This window comes from Penicillium manginii, assembly GCF_028828005.1.
Source record: "Penicillium manginii strain IBT 31320 chromosome Unknown utg000008l:1.0-3226943.0:1.0-3228205.0, whole genome shotgun sequence".
Taxonomy (NCBI): Eukaryota; Fungi; Ascomycota; class Eurotiomycetes; order Eurotiales; family Aspergillaceae; genus Penicillium; species Penicillium manginii.
The window spans coordinates 397,292-415,623 of NW_026643109.1; the positions used below are offsets into that span (position 1 = coordinate 397,292).

The 18,332-nt window shown below is 51.8% G+C and overlaps 7 protein-coding genes across 7 annotated transcripts; 5 read left to right on the forward strand and 2 right to left on the reverse strand.

The window, feature by feature from the left end:
* Positions 1 to 1,060: 1,060 nt before the first annotated feature.
* On the forward strand, positions 1,061 to 4,843 carry N7533_010792 (pentatricopeptide repeat protein; the record flags this gene model as incomplete). Its single annotated transcript, XM_057107442.1, has 1 exon — positions 1,061 to 4,843. The coding sequence occupies one exon, from the start codon at positions 1,061 to 1,063 to the stop codon at positions 4,841 to 4,843; it is 3,783 nt and encodes a 1,260-aa protein (XP_056954820.1).
* Positions 4,844 to 5,580: 737 nt separating this feature from the next.
* N7533_010793 (uncharacterized protein) lies at positions 5,581 to 6,846 on the forward strand (the record flags this gene model as incomplete). The annotated part of the gene is made up of 4 exons (XM_057107443.1): positions 5,581 to 5,625; positions 5,899 to 6,002; positions 6,079 to 6,277; positions 6,349 to 6,846. The coding sequence occupies 4 exons, from the start codon at positions 5,581 to 5,583 to the stop codon at positions 6,844 to 6,846; spliced, it is 846 nt and encodes a 281-aa protein (XP_056954821.1).
* A 385-nt stretch (positions 6,847 to 7,231) lies between these two features.
* On the forward strand, positions 7,232 to 9,342 carry N7533_010794 (pyridoxamine-phosphate oxidase PDX3; the record flags this gene model as incomplete). The annotated part of the gene is made up of 5 exons (XM_057107444.1): positions 7,232 to 7,289; positions 7,410 to 8,384; positions 8,593 to 8,819; positions 8,867 to 8,998; positions 9,106 to 9,342. The coding sequence occupies 5 exons, from the start codon at positions 7,232 to 7,234 to the stop codon at positions 9,340 to 9,342; spliced, it is 1,629 nt and encodes a 542-aa protein (XP_056954822.1).
* Positions 9,343 to 9,708: 366 nt separating this feature from the next.
* Positions 9,709 to 12,985, reverse strand: N7533_010795 (uncharacterized protein; the record flags this gene model as incomplete). Its single annotated transcript, XM_057107445.1, has 8 exons — positions 9,709 to 10,638; positions 10,692 to 11,046; positions 11,100 to 11,425; positions 11,475 to 11,552; positions 11,607 to 11,966; positions 12,031 to 12,098; positions 12,162 to 12,783; positions 12,857 to 12,985. 8 exons carry the CDS (start codon positions 12,983 to 12,985, stop codon positions 9,709 to 9,711), a joined length of 2,868 nt encoding a protein of 955 aa, XP_056954823.1.
* An 88-nt stretch (positions 12,986 to 13,073) lies between these two features.
* On the forward strand, positions 13,074 to 13,839 carry N7533_010796 (histone-fold domain-containing protein; the record flags this gene model as incomplete). The annotated part of the gene is made up of 4 exons (XM_057107446.1): positions 13,074 to 13,131; positions 13,195 to 13,280; positions 13,346 to 13,436; positions 13,511 to 13,839. 4 exons carry the CDS (start codon positions 13,074 to 13,076, stop codon positions 13,837 to 13,839), a joined length of 564 nt encoding a protein of 187 aa, XP_056954824.1.
* A 490-nt stretch (positions 13,840 to 14,329) lies between these two features.
* On the forward strand, positions 14,330 to 15,306 carry rip1 (ubiquinol--cytochrome-c reductase catalytic subunit RIP1; the record flags this gene model as incomplete). Its single annotated transcript, XM_057107447.1, has 3 exons — positions 14,330 to 14,621; positions 14,800 to 14,888; positions 14,974 to 15,306. 3 exons carry the CDS (start codon positions 14,330 to 14,332, stop codon positions 15,304 to 15,306), a joined length of 714 nt encoding a protein of 237 aa, XP_056954825.1.
* Positions 15,307 to 16,077: 771 nt separating this feature from the next.
* Positions 16,078 to 17,681, reverse strand: she9 (putative mitochondrion biogenesis protein (She9); the record flags this gene model as incomplete). Its single annotated transcript, XM_057107448.1, has 2 exons — positions 16,078 to 16,934; positions 17,009 to 17,681. Coding segments are annotated over 2 exons (1,530 nt in total), but the record flags the coding sequence as incomplete, so codon positions are not given.
* Between the last annotated feature and the right edge of the window lie 651 nt (positions 17,682 to 18,332).

Here is an 18,332-nt window from a genome sequence, read left to right on the forward strand (position 1 = left end):
ATAACATTAATAACCAGCATACTCCGTACCGTGATGTAAATTAATGATGAAGAGGCTATTCAAAGATAAATGCCTCAGATCTCACCTAGGAACCTGAATACTCGGATACAAAGACCGTTAAGGCCGGGCGGACAAACCGGGAGGCCGAGTCGGGGGAAAGGGGGGCAAGTCCGAAGAACCCTTGGGTAAAGAACCTGAAAATCTGATGAATTGAAGAAAACGAACCGGAAGAAAGGTGACTCACTCAGGGGTTCCCGAGTATTTGAAGTATTCTGATTGGCTGGTTAGTAGTGAACAGCTGACCAACTGAGGTAGGAACCGGCGGCCGGAAGGACTTCCGTTTGTCTCCATTTCCCGCGGGTACAAGCGGTCTTTAGATACTTCGTGTACTTGGTGTACTTGGTATTACCCCCTTGTCTACAGTACTATCGTACCGTTTATGGCTGGCGAGATGTACTCGAATGTACTATACTTCTCTTCACACCCTCGGTTGACGTGTCTTTGCAGATAATGTGGCTGTACAAGAATGTTGATCGATAGCAAATAGGCTATCACGAAGTATACCACAAAGTATACCATAAAGTATGTCAAAGTATACCTGTAGGCTCCTCAGATTCTCCGGAGAGGATCGGCCCTAAGGAAATCCACTCTACCAATACTCTGTGCGACTCCATCTCCTTCCAGAATCCGCCCCGTTCTGACTGGTGTCAGTCACCCTGTACCCTCAGGCTGTATTCGTACTATTTTTTAGACTGCCTCTCCCCCCTTCTTCCTCCTTCCCATATCCATTCAACTTTGATTATCAACAACTTTTGGTGACCGGTTCCCATACTGGTCCATCCTTTACGATCTTTACTCTCCACCTCTTTTAGATCTACCTTCATTCGCATTAGCGCGTTCATTGACGGCTTGGTGTCGTTCAATGAACCTGCACTCAAATCATTACTCGGAGTGCAAGGTATGCAGCACACGACCACACCCCCCTACCCAACAAACACCCACTAACTCGACGCACTTTTAGCATTGCCTCTTCATTCTGAAGAGGTCTCCCGCAAGATAAATGGTTTTTAAACCGTTTACCCACCTCGCGCGCCAGAGTCTTTCCAAAGCCTTCTCCCACGGCTCCGTTCAATCGGTAGTCGCGGCGTCGCAATCCACCTACGCCTCCACCACCACCTTCAACTCCCTCGCTTCCCAGCCCGCCGCCAAGTTCTCTCGCACACAACTTCAGAATGCCTGGTCTAACGCCTCCAGTTCGTCTGGTGCTGGCGCAAAGGCCAGCCAGGGTGGCTCGGGATCAGGGGACTTTGGTCTAGCCGCCTACTATGCCGCTTGGCAGCATGCCCAGGCGACCGGCGACGATAGCGACTGGAAGCAATTCCAGTTCAAGCGCCGCATTGGCTGGAAGCCCTCCGAGGATCTGGAGGATGTCAAGGAGGAGCGCAGTGTTTCACCTGACCTGCCTCATCCCACCAAGGCCGCCGTCAACGAGAATGTCAGCGCCCAGGTCGAGGAGGCTGTTGCCCGCGAGATTCAAATACAGGAGGAGCAAGCCCAGGCCGAGGAGACATTAGAAGCGACCGAGCCTGTCTCTGAGTCCGCCGTCGAGGAAGCCGTTCTGTCGTTGGAAGCCGCCTCGGAGGTCCAGATCGCATCCGACCACATTGTACTGTTATCTCTGGAAAAGAAATATGCTGAGATTCCTGTTGCATTCGAGTCCCTCCTCCGTGATGGCTTCACTCCGACCGTGGAGGCATACAATGCTCTTCTGGTCGCTGCCATCCGTCTTCACCCCGAAGCTGCCCAAGCAATCCCCAAGGCGCTGGACGTCTACTCTGATATGCTGCGTCGCAGGGTAATTCCTGATGAAGACACCTACCAGACTCTCGTCGAGCTGCTCATCTCCCAGGTGCATGAGACTATTGATGCCAAGGAGGTTTTGGAACAGGAGCGAGCTCGCTATGGTGGTATGGAAGAACCAGGCAAATTCATGCTGCAGTCTAGCGAACTGGAACGCGAAATCCTTGCCGAGGACCACTCCCTGGCCATCGCTGTGAAGCTTTTCAACACTGCCATTGCTCGTCACTCACGACTGGCTTTGCCTGTCAACCTCTACCGCCAGCTGATCATTGCCTGTGCTCGTGAGGGCAAGGTGGAGGACATGATTCGTATCTACTCTCATATGGAACAGCAGGATGTCACACCGCACGCGACCATCTTCCCGTACATGATCGATGCTTTCGCTGGCGTCAGTGACCTCAAGAGCGCGGTCGAGTGCTACAACGAATACCGAGCTCTGGCCGTCTCCGATGACAGTGGTATCTTCAGCATCGTCAAGCGTCTTGATGGAGAAGTTTATGCTGCTCTCATCCGTGCTTATCTGACCTGTGGTAAGGAAGAAGGCGCTTTGAACTTCCTGGACCGAATTCGCTCCTCGTTCGACGAGGTGACTGAGAACCGCGAGGGCCGATGGGCGGCTGTCGAAGAGGTTATCATTCAGGATGGTCTGGTACAACACTCGCTGAAGGCCGGTGACTACAGCACCGCCTTGGAGCAAGCTAAGACACAGTTGCATGATGAGGCCCGCGATCAGGCCATTTCTCAAATTTGCATTGCCGCAGCTGATGCTGGCGATCTGACCACCGCTTCCGAGGCCTACGATCGTCTTTCAACTGCGCCTGCTGTGCGTCAAACACCCGCCATTTCGCTTCTTGCCCTCAACATTCGCCGGGGTAATGTTTCGGCGGCCCGTTCCTTGTGGATTATGTTGAACACTGTGGGTCAGGCAACCCCGGATATGGTTCAGCCGACCGCCATGTACGCGGTTGCCCAACTGAAGTCTGGCCATGTTGAGGAAGGTCTGCATGAGGCTCGTAACATGTTCACCCGCATCCGCAACGCTTCTGGCAAACAGTTCACCGTCAGCACTTCCACCCAGGAACAGATCACCGAATCGCTTCACCTCTTTGGCCGTGTCCTGATGCAGACGGCCGCTGTTCTCTCACCTCAATCTTGCATGACCCTCCTATGGTCCATGGTTGAGAACGGCGGTCTTGTTTCTCCTCTGGCGGAACATGCTGTTGCCAACCTGGGTCCTCAGGGTATCTCAGCAATGAGCCCTGCTGACCTCACCTTGGCCCTTCAGATCCAGGCCGGTATGTTGGCTAACAATAGCGCTATGTTGTTTGACGTCGCTCACCCTGTCCGCTTCGCCCACATGCTTGACGTCGCCCTCGCGGCCTCGCTCCCACTTGATGCCTATACCTCTAGCCTGGTTGACCAAGCTGTCGCCAAACTATCCACTAGCCGCCCCGATATCGTCAAGAGATGGCAGGACCACCTCGAAGCCTCCTCCCAGGGCTCCATGGTTTCTGACCGCCGTAGCCCTGTCTCTATGGCTGAGACTTCGATCACGACCCCTTCCTCTAACCCCGACTCCTTCGATCCGTATGCCCATGCCACTGACTTCCGTGGCTCCGCCCTCATCGCAGAGGAGCTTGAGAAGACCACGGGTCGGGCTGATGTTCATCTCAACGAGTCACTGATTCGTCTGAAAAACATGCGTCGCATTGGTCGTCACCCTCGCTATATCACGTATGCGAAGTTGATCACTGCTGCTGCTAAGGTTGGCCGTATGGACTTGGTTCATGACATTCACGCCATGGCTTGTGCCGATGTTCCTCTGACCCCCGCTCACAGCGCTGTCAAGTATGGTTGGGTTTCCATTTTGGATGCTATGGTTGCTGCTTGCCTCACTGTTGGAGATCGTCACCTCGCTGGTCAATTCCACCAGGAGCTGCTCGGTCTGGGTTCTGCCCCCTCTGCCAACACCTTTGGTCTGTACATCACTACCCTGAAGGAATCCACCAAGACCTTTGACGAAGCCACCGAGGCTCTGAAGATCTTCCACCGTGCTATCGCCGAAGGCATTGAGCCTACATCTTTCTTGTATAACGCCCTCATTGGAAAGCTTGGCAAGGCTCGTCGCATCGATGATTGCCTCGCCTACTTCGCCGAGATGCGTGCCAACAACGTCCGCCCTACCAGTGTCACCTACGGTACTATCGTTAACGCCCTCTGCCGTGTCAGTGACGAGCGATTTGCCGAAGAGATGTTCGAGGAGATGGAGTCCATGCCCAACTACAAGCCCCGCCCCGCCCCTTACAACTCTATGATCCAGTACTTCCTCAACACCAAGCGTGATCGCAGCAAGGTCCTGTCATACTACGAGCGCATGCAGGCACGAAACATCAAGCCAACCATGCACACCTACAAGCTTCTCATTGACGCCCACGCCTCCCTCGAGCCAATCGATATGGATGCCGCCGAGAAAGTCCTGGAGTCCATGAAGGCTGCCGGTCAACAACCCGATGCCGTCCACTACGCTTCTCTCGTCCACGCCAAGGGCTGCGACCAGCACAACCTCCCCGCCGCCCGCAAAGTCTTCGACGCCGTCGTTTCGGACCGTCGCGTGCGCCCGCAACCCTGCCTGTACCAGGCTCTCTTCGAGGCCATGGTCGCCAATAACCGCGTTGCCGATACCGAGGACGTCGTCAAGAACATGCTCCAGCGCAACGTCGAGATGACCGCCTACATTGCCAACACGCTCATCAACGGATGGGCCATTGAAGGCAGAGTCTCCAAGGCCAAGGCCATCTACGACAGCATCGGCCTGGAGAAGCGCGAGCCCAGCACCTACGAAGCCATGACCCGTGCTTTCCTCACTGCTGACGACCGCACTGCTGCCGCCGGCATCGTCCAGGAGATGATGTCTCGTGGATACCCTTCTGCCGTGGCCAGCAAGATCATCGACCTGGTCGGTGCTTCTTCTCCCTCCGCCTAAACACCATCCTCAACACCCTCACACCCTAAACTTTCTCTTTCTCATTTCTTATCATCTTGTTTTTTTTTTTCAATCTGTTTGAACAAAAGAAGACCAGGTCCGATACCGATTTAATTGTTGTGATGTGAATTACCCCCCCACACGCCCCATACTACCTACACCAAACCATTCTTGTCTTGCTAGGGCTGGATCCCTCAGCCTTATCTCATCGATGTTTGGGCTTTTTATTTCCGGATTTGGCGCGACACAGTGGGTTGGTTGGTTCTGAATACCTGGTTTTGGGTTTTTGTTCCGCTTGGGTTTCCGCTTTGTGGAAAAGATATCCTTTTTTTCTCTGGCTTTTTTTTGGCATTCAGCGTGGATGGCGTTTAAAATGGTGCTTGTGTGGTCTTTTTTTTTTTGCGACGTGTATACCATTTTATCATGTTTTATGTTCATAGACCCCTCTCCACTCTGCATGGCGCTACTAGACGCCCGTGAAATACAAAAAAAGTGAATGAGTATCTGTGTTTCTTTGTAGTATGTGAAAGGGAAGAAATAAGCTCATCTCGGGCCATTAAGCTGAAGCCAACGCCGAGCTATCCTCATTCACGATCATCGTCGCCCTGGCCCACACCTTCGACACGTTGTAGTTCTCTGCATTTTCATTATCATAGGTATTGATGGCAGGTTGGACGCAAAGAGTCACCTCCGACCTATCGAGGAGATGTGCATTAGTATGCAACGAGTGAGCAGACATGGAGTCATTTGAAAGTTCGAAGACCTGTCATTCTTACTGGGGGGTACGACGTGAAGAATTCCCGCCGCGTCCAGAGGAATAGGGTCAGGTGAACGGCTTCGGTGTAGATGGACTTCAACCCTTCCCTTCGGTCTTTGCAAAATCTATTGGAATTGAGAAGGCAGGAAGTATAAGAATAGAGAGGGTCTGGTCCATATACTTTATCGTCAAGAGGCAGGGACATCATCAAGGTACGTCATCTGAGCATCTATCATAAGCTCTGCATTCCTACCCGATCTGATATTAGCAGGAGGTTCCTGATCTAATAATTTAATAGCAAATCATTCTGGTTGGTGGCTTCGGAGACTCCGAGTATCTTTATGTGGCCTTCCAGGAAGAGTTCGATTCCAAGAAGATTACAATCACTGTTCCTGACAACCCGTGAGTGTCTTCTAACCAGCTTTTGGAAAGTCATGGTGTTTTGTTGGCTAATTGCCAGCGAACTGTTATTTCATAGGCAAGCAGCCATCGTTCAAGGAGCCGCTCTCCGTGGCATTCAAAGTCTTCGAGCCACAACCAGACGGTGTCGACGACATTACGGATACGAATTCTGGCTCCCATTTCGCGAGGGCTTCGACCGTGAATCGAATTCTATCATCCATGCAGTCACAGGCCAAAAGATCGCTTACGGTTATGTGGAATGGTTTATCCACAAGGTGAGCTCCACCCGGACAAGCACCGAGCATAGAAGGGATCTGACAGTATCTCTCTCTCTCTTTATTCACAGGGCGCGAAATACCATGAGAATGAAGCTCGATCGATAGCAGTAGATGTTGACTTGTGGGATGGGGCAATGATAAGAACCGATCCCCTTCTAGCTTGCGACCTCAAGAATCCCCCGGAAAGGGCTGATTCGGGTCGAGTATTTGACAGTCCCAAAATCTTCTGCATAGCTAACTTCAATTCAGATGATATTTACGAAGTTGTTCTTATCACCATCGATTTTGAAAATGCAGATCTTTCAAAGTTTCGATCTAACATCTATGGTGGCACCCGACACTACCTCAGCAGCGGATACAGTCTTGAGATCACGTTTGGAGCACAGGAGGGTATATTGAAATTTCAAGGAGTCTGCGATGGAAAGGCAATCGGACACAGTCAGATGGATTACACTAAATCCAAGTCCGAAAGAGAGGCTCCAATGCCCAAGTCGCCTAGTATGGGAAATGGTGGGAATTCAGTGCAGTATCATGCACAAATGGAAATCATGGGGCAATCTAAGTAGTTCAGATGGCTAGGAAATTGAACTCTGTCGTGATTTAAGAGTACCCTGGTAGATCGAGTAAATGCAGTCAACCAAGATCGATCGATCGATCTGATGCATCGGGAATTCCACAGCCAAATCGATATCAACCCCATACCTCTGCATACTTTTGCCTCTCCACTTCTCAACTCACCTCATTACCATATCATTACTACCTGAGGTAGCTCCATTACACTCTCGCCTTTGAATCTGGCCAAATTAAATGTTTCATCGCCTTTGTTCCTTTGCTACTCGCAATCTCCACTCGTTTCTCCGCATCAACACCCGCACTGCCCGTCAACTTCAACCCCACCTTCAAGCCTGTCATTCTTCCACTACTCGACTCCCCACCAACCACATATCCAACATGTCGCAGAACAACCCGGAGCTGGATGCCCAGTCGCGGCGTCCAAAGAAGCTAATCTGTACGTAAATCACCCCCTTCCCAGCTCTCGCGCCATGAGCAAATTACCTGGTGATCTGCCCCGCGGGGAACCTATGACTCGTCATCGGAGCTTCAAAACTTACCAAAAGCAATACCACAGTTGCTCCCGGGGATATTGCACCTGGATCAGAAACTCCAAACACATCAGAGACCACAGCGAACTCTACATCAGCCCTCCCATCTCACCTCGCCCCCGGTGAAACCCTTCGCTCCGACACCTCGACGCCCACCTCCACGACCGAAACCCAGATCTTGTCCCACCCTGCCCGAGCACACCAGTTCGTGACCAATCCACCCTTAACCGTCTCCCAAATCCACGGCACAAACCCCCTCCGCCAATTCAACACCTGGTTCCGTGATCCGCGCTTGCCCGCTAGCTCGGCACCCGAGACCTGCACCCTTGCGACAGCATCCCTGCCCTCGGGCCGGATCAGCTCGCGCGTGCTATATCTGAAGGAACTGGATGAACGGGGATGGGTCGTCTACAGCAATTGGGGCAGTCGGGAGGGTAAAGGTGCGCAGGTCTTCGGGCAAGATGTCAGCGGCGGCAATGCGGTTGGATCAATGCCTGAGCCCGGCGACGCAGGACTAACTGCCGGTAATAAGTGGGGAGCTCTGACATTCTGCTGGTCTACTGTTGAGCGTCAAGTCCGGGTGGAGGGTCTCTTGGAGCCTCTCAGTCGCGAGGAGAGCGAGCTCTACTGGCGCACCCGGGAGCGAGGAAGTCAGATTGGTGCTTGGGCGAGCTGGCAGAGTCGTGTTCTCTGGTCTGCGGAGCCGGGGCAGATGGAAGAGCACCAGCGCCGTAAGAGCGTTGCGAAGCTTCAGCCCGTTGAGGGATCTATGACTGGCGTGGATATCCCCGCTGATATCGATCAGACGGATGTTGATGACGGGCGAGCTTTGCTTGAGAAATTGGTTCAGGAAATGGAGAAGAAGTTTGAGGGCGTGGAGCAGATTCCTCTACCTCCTTTCTGGGGTGGTGTGAGACTGGTTCCTGAGTCTGTGGAATTCTGGCAGGGTCGTCGCAGTCGACTTCATGATCGATTCCGATATGTCCGCATTGATGGCGCAGGTGATGATGCGCAGTGGCGGCTGCAACGATTGTCGCCGTAGAATTATTGTTTTGAAATGACATTTAGCTAGACACTGGCCTACAGTGTGCTTCTAGATTGTTTTCAATTCCATGAAGATCTATCGACCTATTCTTCCCCCGGTTGAATGTAGTACTAGTAGTAGATATCCTAGGAGTCCATGCCGATCAGTCATTATCTTATCGGAAGCGGCGTCACAGCGTGAACCTCCTCGAGCTCCTCCCTTCCACCCTCATCTACACAAAATCTCGCTATATACTACTTCATCAATCCCCTTGAACATAGCTGCCGGTCCAGCTTGGGTATATATACAGCATGTCTTCTCCAGCGCCCCCGAAATCCACCACCTCCCCCTGGATCGTCCTCGCCATAGCCAGCGGCGCCTTCGCCGCGTTGAACGGACTCTTCGCGAAACTGTAAGATGCACACGTTTACCAGCTGAACATGCAGAGGCACCTTGAAGTCCTTGTATCCACGAGAACCCCCAATTGACCACCGCAGTACAACGGACAACCACACCACAGCCTTCGCGCAATCCCTCGCCCACCTCTTCGGCCTCGACTCCTCCCCATTCCTAGAACTCCTCGTCCGCGGCGTACGTCATGATACTTTCTCTCAGCTCCTTTTCTCCTTTCCCTCGAGTTGAACTTTTGCGCGGTCAGGATTGTAAGGATTTGCATTACTCACGCTTCGCGCAAACAGGCATGTCTCGGTCTCAACGTCCTTTGCAACATCATCATGTGGGCGCTCTTCACCCGCGCGCTCACAGCCGGTCCATCGACGACAAAGGTCTCCATCACAAACACCGCCTCTAACTTTTTGGCAACGGCTTTCTTGGGTATGATTGTTTTTCAGGAGGCGGTCGGGGGATTGTGGTGGCTGGGTGCGGCGATGATGGGTGCTGGGTGTATCTTGGTTGGGATGCGTGAGGGGGCGTAGTTTGATTATTGGGATCTCTATATCTATATCATATATCATATACTGTTGGAATATGTTACGTTTCGCATTTGGCGGTTCACTAGTATGTTTTGAGGCTCTAATAAGCATCGTGCACTTGTACGACCTTGGAAGTCTATCTTGTCCCACTATCAATCACCCCGAGGAACCAGACCCCTAGGATCCATGGATGGAGAGTTCAAGCTATTTCAACTGGCTTAATACACCTGGGCATGGAAAGGGACCAGAATACCCTTTCCCAAAATTGAAATATACCACTAGTAGTATTTGTAGTAGTCGGAATGAATTTCACGAGCAACGCTTTATATAATGCATCTATCCGCCTATGTCCACATAATTGTTACAGTCCTAAGGACGACCAGGCCGTCCCTCTCTCTCCTCCAATTCGACGAAACCGTCATCTTCCGTCCCATCCAGAATCCCTGGGGATTCCGGTTGTCCAGCGCGATCCCGTTCGCCCAGCCGCACGGGACGACTAGCACGCGACGAGCCAGACACAAATCCAACGGCTTTCTGGATGATCCGCCAGATACGCTCTTCCAAGGGTTCTGAAGCGGGAGCATTTAAATGACCTCCTAGTGGCGCAGAAGAGAACTCTGACGCTGTAGTAGCCGCAAGCGCGTGCTCCTCGGCCTCGACCTTGAACTGGTATTTCAGGCAATCCTTGACTGTGACCAGGCCAGTGAGACGACCACGGTGTTCAACGAGAATAACCCGCGGGCCCATCTTCTTGAAGATTTCCATGACAGTTTCAAGAGGGAGACGCGGATGGACACTCAATGGGGTGTGGTCGACATAGCTGGAGAAATCAACGAATCCAGCACCCACACTCGTCTGGATCGCGTCAAAAGTTTCCGGTGCGAGGGATTGGGAACGCTCTGATGCGGAAGCCCGCCGAGCGACTAATGCATCGGCGGCTTCTTTGGTAAAGACGCATCGGGCCCGGGGCGAGAGGAGACCGTCACTTCGTGCGCGGTCAATGGCGTAGCGGAGTTCCGTGCGTCCGATGTAGCCGACGAGCATTTTATTGCTGCGGTCCTCTACGATCGGGAATCCTTGGAACTTGTTGTCGCTTAAGAGGTGCTCTGCTTCACGGACGGGGAAGTCGGATGCGGGGAGGGTGAGCGGGTCAGTTGTCATTGCGTGCGAGACTGGGACGTTGAAGACGTGGTCTTCCTTATTGTCCAGGAATGGGAAACCGTTAAACCAGATCATTCGATCTGCGATGCCTCCGTTTCCAAATCGGTCGCCAACGGCTTTGGTTACGCCCACGACGATCTGTGTAAAATAATGTTAGCGGTAGTCCTCTTCTGAATAGACTAAAGACATACCATAGTCGGCAAGATGTAAGTCAAAGCACCTGTGAGCTCAAACATGATGACAGTGACTGAGATTGTGAGATGCATGATGCCACTGAGAGCCGCTGCTGCACCCAGGAAGGCATATGTTCCTGGCGTGATACAGGGGACATCAGGTTCGCATGATGCAAAGAAGGCGGAGTTGGGGAAGTGTTCATATAGTGCCTGCACTATAATCCCCACCATGCGACCAAAGGACGCACCGATGGCCATTGAGGGGACGAAAATACCTGCCGGTACCTTACATCCATACGAGATGATGACCAGGCCAGTACGTAGAATAGTAGCAACAGCCAATGAAAGTACCATGACCAGACGATTCTCTTTCCTAGAGGAAGGGTTAGTATAGTTTTCCATATGCAACAGCTAATGGGTTCTTACTCGCAAAGCCCGTGGTAGTCATGCCCTGCCTTGCATTCACGGAAGAGAATCTCCATCATCTCTGTCATGTTGATCTTGAGGAAGATGTTGGGATAGCAGAGAATTGCAGTAACCGCGGCGAGAAAGACGGACTCCGAGATTGGGTATTTGCCGAGATACTTTTTCCGGAAAGCTGCTACCCGGAGATTCCATTTGATGACAAGAGCGCCATACAAACCGCCGAACACTCCTAGGAATACAAAGAAGATCAACTCGAAAAAGTGCCACGTGCGATCATATTCGACCTGGAACATGACCAGTTGTCCGGTTCGAAAGGGGTTCAAGGCCTGATGAGGTCAGTGGTGATGACCTAGAGAATGTATGAACATAACATACCGCTAGGACACTCGTTGCAACCAGAGCACAAAAATAGCTTCGCCATAGAGTCTTGAGTGGGAAATAATTGGCCATTTCCTACGCAGTTGTTAGCCCCAATCACTATGAATGTAGAACTGTTGCTAAACACACCTCAAGTGAAAAAAGCACACCTCCAATGGGACTGCCAAAAGCGACGGCCACACCAGCAGCCGCTGACGCGGTCAAGATTTCTCTTGTTTTTGAAGCACTTTGCTTGTATTTGCCGAACCATCGAGAGATGACATTTCCTGTACACACGGCGAAATGGACGCTAGGTCCCTCTTTTCCAACGGAGAGACCGGATGCAATGGCTAGTGGCAAGGCAATCGACTTAATCAGGAGAGTCCATGCTCCAAGGAACCCCTTCATGACAAAGCCAGCAATGATGCATTTGATCTCTGAAATACCAGAGCCAGCAGCATATGGAGCAAATGTTTTGACCAGAACTGCTGCAATAAAAGCAAGTAATACCTAGGAGAAAAGTTAGCCACGCCGTGTCATCCCATCTTTTTCTTCTGGCAGACTGGTATCTTACCGCGAAGAAGAAATAAATGATGTAATTTATCAACCAGAAACCAGTCCAGTGTTTCCATTCAGGACAACCTTTGAAAGCTCCAAGTTAGAAATGTAGACCCAGTGAGGACGATCTCGAATCTTGCCACGTACCTCCTTCAGCGCCCCAGCAGCAGAACTGCTCATTGAGATAGAATGCTGTGGTACAATGGCCCAATTTGATATCGGACAACCACTCAGTGATAATATTCAATAGGGCCGAGTTCAATCCAATCGCCATCCCCACGAGGGTCACTACAAGCCAGGCCTGGCCCGCATCGTAGGACTCGATCACCTTGCGACGCCAACCAAAGATCCCTTCTTGGTCCCAAAAGCCACCACCGTTCCGTCGCTTTGCTCGGCGATGATTCTGCTCATAGACTGCATCTTGGACCCAATCGATAGTTGTAAAATCCTCATAGCGCTTGATCTCACTGATTTCCTCTGTGATCGCGGTGGGTTGGGGCTCGGGAGCTGTTTCACGAATAGGGGACCTCTGGGAGGAGAGAGATCGACCAGATAGTCTGCGCAGATCGCGGCGCTCTGACAAGATAGAAGGCGACCGCAGTGAGGTCGGGGAGGGGCGTAACGAGGTCATAACATCAAGCGGGGCGGTTATATCAGCATAGTCGAGCTTAAAAGGCTTGGTAGTCGATGATGCTCTCCCGCCGCGATGGGGGAGAATCGCAAAGGTTGTGGCCGAGGATTGACGTGGTTCAATTCCCAAAATTCTCAGCTATTCGAAAAAAGTCACTAAATGTCGAAAGGGAGTCAGCGACGAGGTGAGAAGCAATTGCGATGGGAGGAACAGCTTTAGGAAAGGTAGCCAGGTTAATCGATAACCGGGGGAGGCTGCTGAGATAAGATTGCGACTGACTTGGACCGCGCTGGAGCAACTTTGGAACTTGGACGCGTTTACCCTCGCGTACTTTCGCCATATCGCCTCGAAGATTCGTGATACTCCGTGCTACTTGCAATCTTTCATTTTGGATTTTCCGGCCGTTGATTCCATCACATTATTCCGTCATGTCTTCAAAGAATGCTGCCGACTCGGAGGAGATCACCGGCCAGAGCGCTCTGCCAAGTACGTTTATGGGAAAACGAAACATCTAAAGGACAAGACCGAGCGTGGCTAACCATTGTCTAGTCTCTCGGATCAAGAAAATTATTCAACTAGATGAGGATATTGTGCAATGCTCCAGTAACGCGACTTTTGTCATTGCTATGGCTACTGTACGCTCCCGATTGCCTCTTTCGCCATACAATCTCCCATCATGATTTACTGACACCATTCATAGGAGATGTTCATCAAGCACCTCGCTGAGCAAGGTCATAACGTGGTCAAGTCCGAACGGAAACCGCGCAAGACCGTTCAATACAAAGACCTTGGTGGGTAGTCTAGTTACTCGCGGCATCGCGGTGCGTATTAGAATGGGTCAAGCTAATATCAATACTCTATATAGCAAGCGCAGTCTCCCATACCGACAACCTTGAATTCCTCTCCGATGTCATTCCCAAGACTACGACCTACAAACAATTCAAAGAGAAGAAGGCCAAGGAAGCCACCGAGATGGAGAAGGGTCAACGCACACTGAATGGAACAGGTGCGGCACCAGCCAAGGCAAATGGCTCGACTCCCGAGAAGAATACTACCCAGGCGAAGGAATCAACGGCCTCGTCCCCGACAGTCCCACGAACACCGATCGTGCCTGTGAGCGCGTTGATTGCGGACCGGACAGTCGAAGCCCGGAGGTCGACCGCTCAGGACGCGGATGTTGAGATGAGGGATTGAGGGAGCCTCGGATGGAGGAAAGGGGATTATTCTTTGCATACATCAAAAGGATTTGCTGCGTTAGCCTCCTTTTGCATTGGAGTTATCTGGAATTTCGGGGCTGTTTTTGGGGTGTTTTTTTGAATTGCCGGGTCGTCTCGGGAGCGGCTACTGTAGATACCAGTGTGATACCACGCAGGATAATGAGATGAAAAGAAATTGGACATGAACAATAATAGTGAATTAGTAGAACATACTTCACAGAAGTACTAGTATGTATACATACTCTGATTTAAGTAATATATCAACTCTAGCAATGTACTGTAGTACCTAAAGTACCCGGCAAGGTGACGGCGACCCGCTCAGCCAATGACAGGCCGCGTGATTCCGATCGCTAGCGAAAGCTCTGGCTCCAACTTCACTTCCGACTTCATCCACCTCCTACTCCCCCTACCCACTCGCAACCACCCACTCCCCCAATTGCGGACATACCCTTCGTGGTCAATTCACCATGTCGCTCTCCTCCGCTTCCAGCACTCTGCTGCGCACTTGCGCCCGCCAGCAGCTGCCCACCTCCCGCGCCGCCGTCACCTCCTGCCAGCAGCGGAGGGGAGTTGCCGATGCGAAGGCCTCCTTCGAGAGCCCCTTCGCCACCGCCAACGAGCGTGGCTCGACTCTGAAGATCCCCAACTTCAGCAAATACCAGTCCAAGAACAGCCCCCGCTCCAACCAGGTCTTCTCCTACTTCATGGCTGGCACCATGGGTCTGGCTACCGCCGTCGGTGCCAAGGCCACCGTTCAGGGTACGTTCCCTTTTACCTTTACTTGATTCCCGGTGCAAATGAGATGGATGGATGCAATGAACGACTATGGAAGAAGAGAAGGAAGGAGTTGATCGAGAATGACGATATCTGGGGATATTATACGCACAGGGTGGTGAGATATGGGAACATCGTGACTGACCGCGTATTTCACTTACAGATTTCCTCGTCAACATGTCCGCCTCCGCCGACGTCCTGGCCCAGGCCAAGGTTGAGATCTCTCTCGGTGCCATCCCCGAGGGCAAGAACGTATGTGTTTTCCTCCTCCCCCACACTCCGGGGACTTCTGTCTCGTCTCGCCTCGTCCTTCAAATCTCTCTAATACCATCAACAGGTCATCATCAAGTGGCGTGGTAAGCCCGTTTTCATCCGTCACCGTACCCAGGGTGAGATCGACGAGGCCCGCGAGATCAAGTGGGAGGGTCTCCGTGACCCTCAGCGTGATGAGGACCGCGCCCAGCGCCCCGAGTGGCTGGTCATGCTGGGTGTCTGCACCCACTTGGGTTGTGTGCCCATCGGTGAGGCCGGTGACTTCGGCGGCTGGTTCTGCCCCTGCCACGGCTCCCACTACGATATCTCCGGTCGTATTCGCAAGGGCCCCGCCCCTCTGAACCTCGAGGTTCCCGCCTACAGCTTCCCCGAGGACGAGACCCTCGTCATCGGATAAACGGATCGCCCGAACAACAATTCCTCATCATAAACAGAACGCCTGGAAACCGAACTTCTTCTGTGCGTCGGAAAATGATCTCTTGTTAGACCAGTGATTTGGTTGGTTGGTTGGGTAAAGACATTTCAATCGTGTCTTTGTGTATGTGCTTGTGATTCTCTTTTCTTTTCCTTTTCCTTTTATCCCTTGTGTTTTAGACAGAGCGGGCCGTGTGTGTCGTGTCAAGATTAAAGAGACCGTGTTTAATTATGGACAAAAAATGAGCCTCTTTCATACCTTTTACACTGTTGTCCTTGGTCCTTGGTCCTCAGTCCTCGCCTCCATTGATCTACGGATTGTCTCTTTTTTGGAGAACCCTCTGCTCCGGCTGTTCCGCCTCACCTGGGTGTCTCCTTGAGTACAGTACATACCTTGTGTTCTATATTTGCCAGTGTATTGCCTAGTCATGACATTTCCTTTGTTATCCACATTCTCGCCTTTGCTAGGTACTATCTAGACTCTCTGTAAGATTGGACGGGGAAGGTGGCGACTAGTACCGATCCCCTCGGTATAGCGAGTACTTCAGTGATAGGAATTTCTTTTTTTATAATGGTACACGGGGTTCTGATGACCCGAATAATTCTATCTCTTCATCTGTACATTTATATTGACCGATTAGTCAGGTGATACGTAGCAAAGCCTCGATATCAGGCGTGAGATCCAAGATGCACAACATCCGACAAGATCTCTTTCCTTCTCCGTCCGCCATGTACAATCAAATCCAAGGGCCCTTTACCGGAAATCGAACAAAAACAAAACCACGCCCATCACGGCCGCGCCGGCCGCGGCACTCTGAATAGCAACAACGGTAAAATCGCGCTGTGAAGTAGAAACGACTCGTTCGCTGAAAAGCTCATCATAAGCGGTCTGCCAGTATTGAAGTGAGAGGGGCGAGGAGGAGATATTAGAGATGTAGGAGTATAGAGACTCGGCGGGAGTCGGGAGCGGTGTCTCAGACACGATCTCGGCTGTGCTACTACTCTCCACTGCTGGCTTCGCCGGTTCCTCGGTGGAGGCCTCAAGGGTAGAGATAGAAGATTCGATCGCAGAGTCAACCTGTTCGGGTGTAGCCGAGGCCAGGGCAGCAAAGGCCGGGGTAGTGCCTTCGGCAATCTCGGAGCGAATTAACGCCTTCTCCTTTTCAATAGCCTCAACAACCTTATCCTCAAAGCCCTTGACTAGTCGGCGCCGGCGCCATGGCTCCACGGCAATCTGGAAGATCAGGAATAGCAGGACGTTGACTCCCATAAGACCCCATGTTCCCCAGGTACTCATGCGGCGGATCTTATCAGACCAAACCTGTTCCTCGTGGTAGCGGGATAGAATGCTCTTGCTCAATGAAGCGGCCGCTTCTTCGGCCTCGCGCTCGGCGGCGGAGAGGGCTTCTTGCGTTTCTGCCTCGGCAACCTCGTTGGTGTGGTCGTTTCGGTAGAGAAGGGTGAATCGCTCCAGGTCTGTTGGGGACCAGGCGTGTTTGCGCTGGAGAAGCTCATTGACTTCGCGCTGGGAGGTCGAGCGGCGGGTAATAGCGGCGGAGTACTCGTCCTTGGCTTTCCGAACGTTTGATCTGGCGGATCGGAGTCGTTCCTCTATATGGATCAAGAAGAAGTCAGCTTTAGAATCTCGATATGCGATCTGTTTTGGAGATATTTGTAGCTCGTACCTTGGCTGTGAATTTCGTTCTTCAAGGCTTCGATCCCAGAGTAGCCAGTCAGATCGTTGAGACGCTGTCCAGCCACAAAAACATTGGATTGAATATTATCCATCATAGTTGTGAACTGCTTCGACATCTGTGACCGACGACTCTCCAGATACGACGGGAGTCCGCCACTCCGAACACCACCGGCATCTGTACCCTGGCTTTTTGCATGCTCGGACTCCGTCCTGTAAATCGACTCCTTCTCAACCTCCTGAGGCGCCCCCTGCTCCGCAGCACGATCGACCTCCACCGCAGAAGTATCGAGCGGAGGTTCCTTTTCAACGGTCCCAGTCTCCGGGACGGGAACCGCGTCCGAGGAAGCCTCCTTTAAAGCCTGGTGCAGTCTTTCCGCATCATTGACTGGCTTCCCTTTATCATCGTATGCTGAGTATAGTTCCGACTGGCGGCGGAACCGGCATTGGAGGCAGATTGAGAAGTTCCGTGTCGGGGCGGGAAAAGAGCTTGGCGGTGTCGGTCGGAATTTTGCTTGTAATGGTCTGGATGTTGCGCGGGTGAGCTGTAGAGTTGAGCGGATGGATTGCCGAAGCAGTAATGGCATGGACTGCATGGCCGGTATGAGGGGCCTCCAGGAGGGGTGGTTGAGGAGTTGGAGTTCACGTCCCGATGCGGAAGAGGAGCTGGACTTGTCGGAGCGGGTTGAGTCGGCCGCTTATCTGATGTCCGCTATCAACATCCGTACTGGCAGCTTAAGGTATGGTCCTAGGTACGCATACTATTGAATGATTCTTCTTTGTATTTATGAACCTGATTTCTTTGTTTTGTTCCAAGGTTTTTGCAGTTAACAACTCACCTAACAAGGCTTTCCGTGGGCCGGTGTTGGCCCTACTTCTCCCGATACAAATACGAGTACTACTACCGGAGGTTGGTCGTATATATCTCCAAGACTCTCGGATGCTCCATGTTCCAACCTTTGAAGTTGACTCCGACGGCCAACATGCCCCCTACTAGGAGCTACTTGAAGCTTCAAGTTTCTTCGAGCGTATAGTACGTTGCCAGGATTCATAGAAACAGAATATATTGATTCATTATCAAGGTATCCATTATTTCGACGAGTTCCATCTTGACCGATCATAACTACTATTGGACAGCCCCAGAGAAGAACGAGCCTCCGGATAACGGAAAGAATACCCAGACAATAACGAGATTGAGTGGAATGGGAAAGGAGCCGACTCCGAACCAGCTTCTTGATAAGACAGCAATGAGAAAAATAATAAAAACTACAAAAAACATATTCTCGTCAAAGTCATAAAGGATCCGCCCGGGTGCG